We start from the raw sequence: 12,969 nt of genomic DNA, 5'->3' as shown, positions 1-12,969 counted from the left end.
TTGACTTTTCCAATCAACAAAGGTTTGAGTATATAGTCGCAAAAATAAATGTTTGCATCAGTCACAGTGTGGTAATGCAGGAACGCAATTATTGATATTTACTTCAAATGAAACATGTATTCATTACTATGCCATCAGAAAACAATGATGCAAACCACTTGGCCGCGGCAGAGAGGAGATCTAAAGTGTGCTGGTAGCATGCCAACATTCACACATGCCGTAACTACGAACAACTTCAGAGCTCACTGTCTACAGCGGGATGCTTACAAAGACTTGTCCACTAATGCAAGAGAGGTGTTTTCAAAATGTAAACAGATCGATGGCACCAGCGCAATCATCCGATACAGCAATGACCACTGGGAGTTTATGCTGACGCCTGGTAAATTAAGTGTTGCTGTGGTTGTAAATATTTCTTCAATCTCTGAAATTACTTATAAGTGAAACAGTTTAACTGGTTTCCATTAAACCAGCTAGCCTCGAAATATCAAATAGAATAACCATCCAAACATATATAATACAAATCCAACTCTGACTACAGCTGTAGTCTTATGTGGGAGGATTCTTTGTACAATGAGGGAAAAAATTTTTACAGCAAATACTGATCCTTCCCTCATTATTGCTCATGCAATTGTTCTCTGCTAATGTTTTGTAGCATTAACAATACATGTGTTTCTAAATGTATTTAAAGGGGTGAAGTCATCTACTTCCTATAAAGTATTAATGAAGTATTTAAAAAACTATTTAAAAAAAACTCAACAAACTGACCAACAAATAGTATAAAGCATAGCGGCCGTTTAAAATCCGAGCAGAATGGAGCTGTATGAATGAAAGTTTTAAAACTGCAGCAATTACCACAAATGTAAAGTCCACTGGAACTACAAAAGAGGTTCATAAAACCTTAACGGTTGAATATAGTTCTTCCCAAACTAGGCTTTGGTGAGTTATTCTGCGCGCAAGTCGATATGTGAAATGGCCTGAAAATTGCCTTTGTATCAACTGAGATTTTGATCTAAACATTCAACTGACCAACGCTAAAATATTCTGTTGTGATGTATGTTGATGATCTTCGGGAAGGTCCCCTCCCCTCTCGAGCTGGAGGCGTCTAATGACCCCTTTAGGGAGAGAGTGAAATTTTTCTTTTTTACCACCCTACTGTCTACAGCATAGCCTAGTTAAGATGCTGCACTTCTGTCTCCTACTAATGTGCTCAGCCTCAGCCCACAGGCCCTATCCAGTGCACAGTGACACGCAGGGGCTGGATATATTGTTAGGCTTTGTTGCATTTATGGGGTGGGATGGGGGGGGGGGGGGGGGGGGGGATGGGGGGGGGGGGGGGGGGGGGGGGGGGGGGGGCTGGGAATAGGCTTGTGCCGGCTATGTGGCTGTCACTCCTGCAGCATGAGGTCAGAACGCTGTGGGGAGCTGTGTACCCTCGCCTGCTAATTACACACACCACTGTGTCTCGTCACTCCTATAGTGGCGGGGCCACAAGACAATCTGGCAACTCCCCAGTACAAGACAACCAAAACAAGCAAATAAACAAAGCCAGAGAGGCAGGGATGTACAAATGCAGCCTAATTATGTTTACTTATGCCTTTTACTATCCGGAACAGCTGCTGGGCAATGCCCTTGTCTGACAAGAGGCAGCGTGAATGCAAGGAGGAGGTTTTGGCTGCACCATAAACTGGGTTTACCCATACAAGAGTGGCTAAATTAAATGTTTAAAAAAGTTACAGTTATGTATTCAGAAAATTCTGCTAGGAAAATGTTGATACACTGAATGGCAGGTTGTTAAAGCTCCGTGGAACAGGATCTCCAAGTAACACAGATATCTTGAGTGCCGGCCTACAAATGCCGGGGAGGTTACAGCGGGAAATGCCTTTTGTGACTTTCCATTTGCTCAGCGATAAACTGCCGTACAGTATACAGTGTGGTGCATGACTGATTGCACTGACAGATCATTGGAAAATATGGGTTTTAAACACATTTTTTAACTCTACATAAATATATATCATATAGACTTAACTGATAAAAACAGGGAGATTCTTGGAGGATATCAAGATGGGCTGTCACAGACCCTCTTATACAGAAGATATCATGTTCTTTCAGCACAGCCTGATCCTTTTTATATGACACTTTCCTCTGCTGCTGAACATCATGTAACCACATGTGTAACTTGGATTACCCTCAAGATAACATGTTGTACACTCCTACTGTCCCATAGGACTTATATCTGCAAATTGATACCACCTCACATGTTCATACATAGAATTCTGTCTTCTCAGGTGTCTACTCGAGCTTTAAATAACACGCAGGCTTTAAAAAAAGATTATGAGCTAATAGCAGGAACGGGAGAGGTCAGGAAAAAAAAACATCTTGCAGTCAAATAAGCCAATAAATAGGCCAGCTGAAATCAGCATGCAAAAATGCATATGCTACTTAACCTTCACTTTGTTTACAATCAAAGATAGTAACCTACGTCTTTTCCTGGTGCTCCATCTTTACCAGGCTCTCCTGGTGCTCCCTTTTCACCCTATGAGGAAACACAAGAGGCATTACAACAGGAATTTACTAATGATTCATTTTAAAGACGTGTTTTGATGGAGAATTACGAGAAACAGGGCAATGTTTAATTTGCAGGCTGAGCACTTTCCCCAAATTGAAACAACTGAGTTGAAATGGAACTGAACCAACTCTGATGTGAAACGCTTGCTGACACACATGATCATATTTCAGGACATAATGAAACAAACAAACAACCAAACAAAAATTGTAAAACAATGCAATTACTTTGCATGCACTGCAGTGTCATCCACCTATATAACCCTGAAAAATCAAACTCTGGCCTAGAATAAGATTCTTGCAGTTCCTTTCAAACCATAGCCAAAAATCTATCTGACAGCTACATTACAGGTCTTGAATATCTGCTGTCTTGGCCTTTTAAATGATTCACCTTTCACTATGATCCAGTACCACTGCACCGTACCATCCCACTTTTCTCAAAAACCCATCAACTAAAACTGCCTTGCAAGTGAATAATTGAGAAACCGGTTAATTGGTTAAGAGCAGTGTTATTCAGTCAGCTGGTTGGATGCAACCCTATGTCAGTAAGTCTGAATGTTATGGGGCATTTGGACAATTGTGGGTAGGTTATATGTTTCACCCAAAATGTTAGTTCATACATTTCCTCCTAAGCCTAATATTAATCTAAATCAACTGCAAGGGTTGCATCAACGGGCCCAATAAAACAGTAGAGAACAGAGTGGAACACAATGATTTATGAACACTCCATTATTGTTTGATCCACACTGTGATTTATAGGCAGGCAGATTGTGTCGGATCTTAGGTTTTCTTGTTTTCACACAGCATTTCAGAAGGATGGGCCTTTGCACAACAAAATATACTGCATCAAATGGAATATAAAGCTAAGAATGAAATATCTAAGAAACCATAGCAATCACCAGGCGTGGGAGTGATGAATTACATTTATTCTAACATTAAATTAATTAAATTAATCAACATTTCATTCTCAGATTTATTTATGATTATAACTTGTTATTAACCAAAAAGTCATCCAGGTACAGCTCTAGTCACTGTTGCTGCCAGTTAGTCTGCTAATCGTATACACACACACACACACACACACACACACACACATATATATATATATATACACACATCAAAAAAAGCCATCAACATATAAATGCGGTTTAACACTGAGTAATGAGCATTTTCTCTATTTATTATCACTGATCATATATTGATGTGAATGTGAGAAATGTAGCCGAGTTTGCAACACAGATCAGTAGCAACACAGCGTGGCCCCTCGCTCCACTGAGGGCAGAGGAAAGCAGGAAGCCCGTCAACAGATCCTCACTCCACTGCTGCCAAGTTGGCAACTTTGCCACCACATTTAGCAGCTTTTAAGGCCCGTCCCTGCAACTTTATTTTTCAAAAGTGACAAGACTAGTGACAAGTCGAGGTATTTTGGGCCATGGAAAAAATGTTAAGGTGTTGATTTCAAATCTGTTTGGAAACACATTAGAACAGACAACACCGATTTGAACTGCAGGCTTGTCTGAGGATCGTGTTGCTTTCCATATGCAGTGTAGTCCCCGTCCCTGCAAAAAGCAGGGTACTGAAACAAATATATTGATATGCAAACTAGTATACAAAGTCATCTGGCGACTTTAAGTGATTTTTTTTTTTGAGCAGACAATAGATTCTCTCTCTGGCAAAGAGTTGCCTCAGTATTTCTAAAGCTAGAACATGGGCTTCCAACTTTCTAGACAGCCAATATTCACTAAATCAATAGAGAAGAAAGAAGAACCACTGACAAGCTCTCTCCCTCTTTCCTCTTGACTGCTGAAGCACCAGCACCAACACAAGAACTCAAATATTAAGGGGCCTTATGAAGACTTATTTAGACTTGTGTTCATTCATGTTCTCCCTTTGTAGTTTGTGTTGATACGGCCACAAATTTGTCAGTCATGTCTCCAGTCAGTTGGTCCAGCTGGTGGTCTGCATCTCTGTCAGATTGCTATGTAAATATACTTGATGGCGTCATTCATATGCAAATTAGCACCTGACATCATCTGGTGACTTTTGGCAACTTTTTGAGCTGCCAATAGCTGCTTTCCTCAGAGAGGAGAGTTGGCACCAGCGTTGTTGGGGGAGATATTTATGCTTCAGCTAATGGTGCTCTGCATGGACCAGGGCAGAAACTGCCAGGTCCACCACATGTTTTCACAAGGTTTCTTTATCTCTGTTTTTCTGTGGCCAACCTGCATTTCACTTGGGGTTTGCTGCCCACTCACAATTAGTTTTGTCCACGGCAACCTTTTGGGAGGGGGTGGAAGAAAATACTGAGGAGGCTTGTGAGAGAAGAAAAGTGAATGGGTATGTAGCAAGAACAGCTTCTGTGCAGTCTCACAGCACATTCACCCATTAATTATCTGCTCTGTGGCTCCCCAGCTGATCAGATCCTTTAATCTCCTCAGTGGTGATGACCATAAATTTCTGCTACCTGGATTGATAGTAAACAATTATCAACTATATATAACCGTACCATACAGAATATTAGAAACATACACAGGAGCACTGCTTATATGTATTCACATTATTAATTACAAATACATGTGTTGTCTTATGATCATCAAAAGATGTAGCACTATATTGCATGTACTATATGTATGATAAAATACATCACTGTATGACAGTCTGTGTAAGGTAGTAGCCTACACAAAGAACCCACAAGGTTGTTTTTTCCACTGGGTGAGGTCACTGAAATTCATTTGTATAAAGCTTTCATGTCCTTTTAGGTTCATTGCCATTTCTTCTTCTTCTTCTTCTTCTTCTTCTTCTTCTTCTTCTTCTTCTTCTTCTTTGCTTTCTTCATTCTATTTTCAACTAACGGATTCTGCTTGAAACTTTCACTCCTAATTTTTTTAAATTTAAAAGATATATGTAACTACCTGGCACTTGCCACTTTTCATGATCCCACAATTAAAGAGAGGCATGATTTAATGATATAATTATTCTTTTCTGTCCTCGCAAGAAAAAACAGGGATGAAAAGTCTGTAAATAATTTACATTGCAGTCCTCGAAGGGGCACACAAATATATATATATATATATATTTTTTATGATTTATGTAAGCAGTTAAAAGAAAAAGTGAAAACTCACCAAATACAACTTTGAACATTGCCTGTATAGGCTAAACCAGGCCCTGTGTCATGGAGAAGCTGTGTGTGTGGCTGGCTGATTACAAAACAGTGTGAACATAGCTATCCAATGAGGATTATTCTTCATCACAAGTACGGATTCTGACACATTTTACTCTGCTGATACTCATGCTCATAAAAAGTACATTATCTGTACCCGATACATGTATTTGGCCCAACCCTAGTTTCGATGATGTCTTGCTTCCGTAATTTGACGCATTTCTGGCTGAAACAGGACACTGTGGCAGGACGTACTGCAATGCTTGAGTTGCCACAAGCTCCTGACTCTTCACAGGGAATACACACGGCCACCGGGACTCAACCACAGTGTTACAGGAAAAGGAGACAAGGTCGTTGTGGGTGAAAAACAAAAAATGCACAGCCCTATTGTGTTGCCCCATGTGTATTACTGGTTTAATGTTTAAGCAGAACTACTGGTGCACCGTGACATGCAGTAACCAGGAGGTAAATAATAAAATTTTTATAAAACGTGAAAAGAAAATGTTTTTTTATAAATGTGTTGGCATGTAATCTTAAATTGGCATATAAGATGAAGAATCACCTAACAATGTAAAAAATGCAATTTTTCCATTTCATTGTGACTTGAACAGATAATTGTGTCATATTAATTAGACATGGAGAAGCTCAACATAGTCTAGGTTTGTTTTGTTTTTTGTTTTTTTGTTTTTTTTTACTGTGAGCATTCAGAATTACCATCGGAGCATAGTGCAGGTCCATAACCTCTGCTGGGAAAGCATATTTATCTGGCAGCTATTTGTCTATTCAGGGGAAAGATGGTAATGTAAAGAGGTTCTTGTATTGAACCACTTTAAACTGATCATATGCTCAACCTACCATCCAGTGGAGTCATGCCACTGAGCAAACAAACACATAAAATAGTGGTTGATTCATCTAACACTTACGATGAATGCATGCTTATTTGCCGCTGGCTACAACAGAGCAAGTAAAACGCTTTGTTCACTTAAACCCAAGCACGATTCACTTCAAATTTAACGTTAAAAATCACTTCTAGCAGTATATATATACATTAGTTTCATCGCTGCATGCAAGCTGTTAGAGCATGCAATATTGCTGGATTGGAAATGGCATAGAAGAGGCTTAAGGTTATAAAATGACTGTGGTTCATCAGTATTCCATGCCTGTGGTACATATAAATTAATTTAACTGCAGAAGGACGTTGCAGGCTAGAACACACTTAGATCCACTTCTGATATGACAGCCACCTGAAAACAGCCACATAGAAAAATCTGCCTCACTCCTCCCCCCCAGGGGATCACACAGATGAACAGAAAATGAATAGCCTATAAGAATTGATTCCCTGACGAAACCAGATCTGGCTGATGTGCAATGTATGGAATATATGTCTGCTGGAGATAGAAGTACTTACCCTCTCCCCATCGATTCCCTTTTGCCCTTCTGATCCAAGTTCCCCCTGCAATGACATGACTGAAAGTTAGGAAGGAGAGACCCTTGAAAAGTTCATACTTATAATTTTTCCCACTTTTACATAAGCCAAACTCGATAAAACAATTCAACACAGCTCTGAAAACACCTTTGCTCTCAGGCACGAGTATTGTAATGAACTCAATGGAAATTGTCTATATTACAAAACATTATCCAGAGAGAAATATCCAACAGGTACTAAAGAGACAAGCAGACGCACAGACACCATTGTGACAACAGAGTGTCCCGCATACCATGTACCGTGGTGGCAGAGCATAAAAAGGAATCCTTTCTAAATGTTAAAATGAAACTGTGCTAAATGTGGTGCAAGAAAGACCTCATAGGAAGAGCTCTTTGTATCAGTCCTTTGTATTGGAGTTATGGTGCAATAAAGTTCCTTCCTGTAAATCCCTAACTTCACAACTCACTCAGCTCCTTTGAACTAAGCTTAGCAAGGAACAATGTACTTGCACAAATACAAAAAAACACATTTGGGAACCAGATACCAAAGTCCCAGCAATATTGCTTGCTTTGCTGGTCTCGCTCCTTCATTTTAAACTCAGCACAGTCCTATAGCATTCAAAAGATTATATGTAGTCAGGGAATAAGCTGTTAGAGGCTTATTTCTACAAATATCTCATCTTAGGGGCTTATTTCCACAAATATCTTACTGATCACTGATTCCTCGCAAGCTTCCCACCCCCTACTTTCCACACACTCTGCCAGAAGTGTGTGAGATATCTTGGAACTTGTTGGCTCAGTTATTACAGTGCTGCAGTAGTGTAACCTATACAGTTTCATGACCTCAGCTGGCCAATAACGCTCCAGCAACCTGCCATATTGTAGGGTACAAGGGCAACCATTTCATTGCTCTTATGATATCGACAGCTGCGGGAAATGGTTGTTCTTACAATGGATACCAAATGAGCCTGAAAAAATAATTGAGACAGATTGTGAAGAAACACATCGCAACTGTGTCTTCTTAACATTACATATATTAGGGTCATAGGTTTGTGCACTGCCCGAGACAGAAATACCTTGTTTCTCACCTACAGAAACATGAATGGCTACAGTAGCACAAACACACACACACACACACACACACACACACACAGACACACACATTACAATACAGTAAACAGATACCAAGAAACATCCTTGAAAAAGCTAAGGAATTGCTGGCGAGAAGGATTGAGATTAGATGTAAAATGGCCAGACATGGAAACAGTGGCATCAATCTCAATACTAATGCTGTTGCTCTTGATATCAACTTTTCATGCGCAGCGTTGTGTAACAAAAAAGTTTCAGCTGGATCCTGAATCCCATCTTGGAGCGCAAAAGTGGACAGAGCTGTGCCATTAAATGTCATGCTATATTCCATGTATCAAGTTTCATAGGCAAATATGTCACCAGGCAGTGATCTTAACATCCTCTCTAGACACAGGCCCAGGATTAGCCCAACCTCCATACCTAGGAATAAAATTATTTGTTGGTGAAGCATAAACTGGAAATGATCTAACACTAATCGCCTGAGTGGAAATGAAATATCTGGTCTCATTAGCCATTTGAATATGTTTTTTTTTTTTTTTTTATCCTAATATTACAAAATATGGAATTATAGTCCCACAGCCACTTATTGCGATTAAATTGCAATTAAATTTTCAGCAGGACACCCTCATTTCAACACTGCATTTTTAGCTGAAATGAAACAAATGTAAAACTTGCCCATGCCTAGTGTCCGTCAGGGTGTTGAACTGCACCTACAGCTTTAAGAGCTTAAAAGAGAACTAAGACCTTCTAATTGCATCGCTTTCAAGCTGTCTGAGTGGCTGACAAGTGGCCTTGGATGTGGCTAGCTGATAGGCAATTTTGTTCTTTCCAAAGAGATGCAAGAGCAAAGATATGATTTCAGCAGTAAGCAGCCCACCTTGTGACCTGGATTTCCTGGAAGCCCGCTCTGCCCTGTGTCTCCCTGTCGAGGACATGACACACAGAACGGTTAGTGAAAGCTCTCTCGTTCACACATTAGTGAATGGCTTTACTGTATGAAGTCCTGTCATTTCAGCCGCCATCTTGGTTCTACAGCTGTTCCGCTGTTTTTCCTGACACAGTGGCCCAGCAGCTGCAGGGCTGGATACTATTTCCCAACAGCTGGAAGGCACAACATTTGATATAAAAAGAAATCTTTTAAATGGCGGGCCGAGACGGGACGGGGCGGGATGGGACAGGACAAGAAAGGAAAAGAAAGCAAAGGTATTGTCAACAGTGTTGCTGACATAACAAGAGAGCAATAATAGATACACTATTCCACAAAATAAACTAATGGACTAGATTTTCCACATTTTCCACTTTTGAACTGGTGCCCTCTTCTGTAGTGGGAATGCCTAATATTTATACAGGGTTTATTTGCACAGCTTCAGTAAGAGGGAAACAGTATGTATCAAACACATGATGTGATAAAAGCACTGGAAAACAATTTTACAGTGGTGTAAAATAATAAGGGAAAATGAGAAGAACTCCGGCTGGAATTATCCATCTGGCTGCTTCCTTTCAGGAGAAAAAGAAACTGTTTCAAGCCGAAGACTGCGCAGTGAATATATTAACAGCATGTCCAGTCTTCCTTTTGTTAACATCGCAGCATTTGATCTGTATAAAATATAAACAGTTCTTCAAAAGGCTGAGTAATTGCTTCCCAAATGACGGGATAATGAGAAAGAGATAAAATGTACTGCTATCATGTGCCCTCAAATTACACTGCATTGATCCATTTGGTGCTATAACTTCACAACTGCAGATGTCAGTCATAAAGAAAAGATAAACCTCACAGAGACCACACTACTATAATCCATATGAGAATGTATATTTTATAGCACCAACACCAATTCAGTCCTCCTCAATTGGAATTTTCTATTCAACCATTTACACAAAAACCTGTTTGAAAAAAGCTAATCATAATTTACCACCACTGAATGTAATGGGAACAATGAAAAGTTTTGACAGCTAATCCAAATTTGGTGTCTGTGAGATAATAAACCACCATGAATAAAATTTATGGAATTGTTCATTTTGGAGCTACAATGGGAGCAAATTGAATTAGAGACAACTAATTGAAAACACAAGCCATAAGTGCAGGAGACAGCTGTAATAGGTGCAAAACAAATTAAGGGTATTGTAAAAGAGAAAGAAGTTTTAATTTCACCATTATGCCTGTTTTTTTTTTTCTTTTTTCTTTCTTTCTTTTTTTTTTTTTTTGCATGTACATGCAGGAGCTGTAAATCTAGTAATACTAGGGTTTATGTGCAAGGCCGTAGAAAATGGATTTCCTTTCAAGTAAGCTGCATTCTTATAACCCACTACTTATCTGTTTAATTTCCTGAGGGACTCTGGATTAATCATAGCAGTTTAATCCCTTTGCAGTGAATTAGAATCCTCCATCCAACTCGCACTGTATTGCGGAATAGTACTTTCTGTTGGAGTAACACACCCAAAGTAATCCCCACACACTTTCCCATGAAGCTTTCTGTGTAGGTCATGATGATTGGCCAACATTTCTCATTATGAGTGTGTTTAAATGCTCTAAATTGCATAGATGCCTTTGATTAATCTCTACAAAGTCAAGTTAAATTGTTAATAAGGAAAGTGTACTGAGCCCTAGTCTGACTAATTTTTTAATCTTATACAGAATAGATTCACGTTAGTAATTGAAAGTCTCATGAGCTCACCTTATTAATAACATTTGCTTTGACTTTGTTACCCCATTTAATGTAATGCAAATCTAGAAGAGTGCACTAGTGTTTGATAGTCACAGGAAGTCCCTTGAGACTTAAGGGATCTATATGAATTTAATATGCTGTTATAGAAGAACAGCATTACCATAATGTACCAGCCAGATTCTTGTGCAACTAGACAGTAAATGAGAAAAAAAGGAATTACGATACATGGTTGTCTGAGAGCATGCCACATGTTTGATGCACTGTACAGATGGCTCAATATCACTTGATTTTCTACAGTGGTTCTTCTTACAAGTAGTGGCACATGAACATCTGCAAAATCCCATAAGACGTGAAAAATATTTTCGCTTAGCAGTTACTGTCAGTTTACTGTCTAAAAAAAAAAAAAACAACAACAAAAAAAACAACATCTTAAAGTACAGGCTGTTCCAGCTTTAAAGTGGAGATGATTCTGTTCCAATTAGTCCTCAAAACTTTTTTTTTAAAGTTTAGATACTGTCAGCGAGTGGTGCACTGCCAGTGTTGACCAAATTTGAAGCATGACATCATATAACTCAGCCCACTCAGCCCACTAAACATGGTGACTTCCTAAATCAGATACATAAATATTACAAAACACTTCAGCCAGTATAGTTGGAGTGACTCTAATGCTGTTGTGCCTGTATGAAGTATTGATTAACCTGTCATTGATTAAAACACTGAATGCTAATTTTTCCACAGATTGTGTATGGTATTTAATGCATTGAGAATCCAAATCATAACCTCTCACATGTCAAATTACTGTCATGTTCTCCAAGCTCCACAATATTGCATTTCATTACACATGCAATGTTTGTTTTAACTGACTCTTTTATCCTGATAATAACCTGAAATTAGAGAATATGCAAACAAAAATTTGGATTTCTTTCCTTTAAGTACCCCATGCCAGGAAGCCAACAGTACTAAAGCCCCAATTCGGAGCTGAGTTTGCTCGCTGAGCACAGCGGTCGTGTGGTGTATTGCAACATCACCAGAGTGAGTTTGTTTACATGTGCCTGGTTGTAAACTGGAGGACAGAAGGGCAGGAGAGCTGTTTCATTGTGATGTCAGGATTGTTACGAGACGGCAAAAGAAAGCCTCGGGAGGGGCGGGAGAGCGCAAAATGCAATCAGCGTAATCATGGAGCTACAGTCAGTGTTACTGTAATCTCCGCCTCCTAATCAATTACAGCAAGCTTTCCTTCATAAATGCCAGATGTGAAAGGAAAAGGTCAGGCAAGTCTAATAAACTGCCTAGAGAAGGTTAACAAATAAAATTAAAACAAACAAATAAACAAATAGACAAACACACAAACAAACAAATAAATAAACAATAGCTGTCTTAGTGGTACTTAAAATGTTGTCTTACTTGTTTCCTTCCTTGCCTCTTCCATTTGAACAAACAAGGCCTGGTGCTGTGTGGAGTGTGTATGGCCACCAAAAGCTTGAGGTTTAGCCTTGAATGTCTACTCCTACATTGCACTTTTTCCTTCAACTTCACTGATTCTGTGCTGAAGCCCATAATAAGATTTGATATGAATTCGTCCGTTCACTAAGTAAACAAAACTGTGCCAAGTATTGATTTGTTGAAGACCTGAAATTAGATTTCAGGCATCAGTGGTGAGCCACTCACTCATAGCACAAGACATGGCTTGATGAAATAATAGAATATTAAAAAATAAATAAATCAAGAATGGCCTATGTGCTTGATAAGGCATGTTCGAATCACCGTCGAGGGGTTAAAGTTGAGTATCATAACACAATAAGAGCCTTGTAGTTTACCATATCAATGCACATTATGCACTTGGTGAACATGCTTGTGTTGTGCACTGGTGAACTTCGCAGATAATAAAATATCTCTTCAGGATGGCTCCTTAGGGCTGCTCTTGGGCTCCAGTTCAGCTCTTAGAGGAGGATTATGTAACCATTTGCAAAAGAATAAAGACACCAAGAGGTTGTCACAGTGTTTGCATTGTGCGTGACCCCCTTTTGTGATGAGCAGCATTGTCTAATGCATTCTTACCCACTGACTACA

The 12,969-nt window shown here is 39.4% G+C and overlaps 1 protein-coding gene across 1 annotated transcript in view; it reads right to left on the bottom strand.

Moving 5' to 3' along the window:
• The window catches only part of col19a1 (collagen, type XIX, alpha 1), a 35,247-nt gene that overhangs the window by 7,572 nt on the left and 14,706 nt on the right, over positions 1-12,969 (bottom strand). Inside the window, exon 9 of the mRNA XM_030071114.1 lies at positions 2,480-2,533. Coding sequence (XP_029926974.1) covers positions 2,480-2,533 — 54 coding nt within the window. The remainder of the gene's footprint in view (positions 1-2,479; positions 2,534-12,969) is intronic.

Source organism: Myripristis murdjan, chromosome 15 (genome assembly GCF_902150065.1).
Source record: "Myripristis murdjan chromosome 15, fMyrMur1.1, whole genome shotgun sequence".
Lineage (NCBI taxonomy): Eukaryota > Metazoa > Chordata > Actinopteri > Holocentriformes > Holocentridae > Myripristis > Myripristis murdjan.
This window is presented reverse-complemented; position numbering and strand designations above follow the sequence as displayed.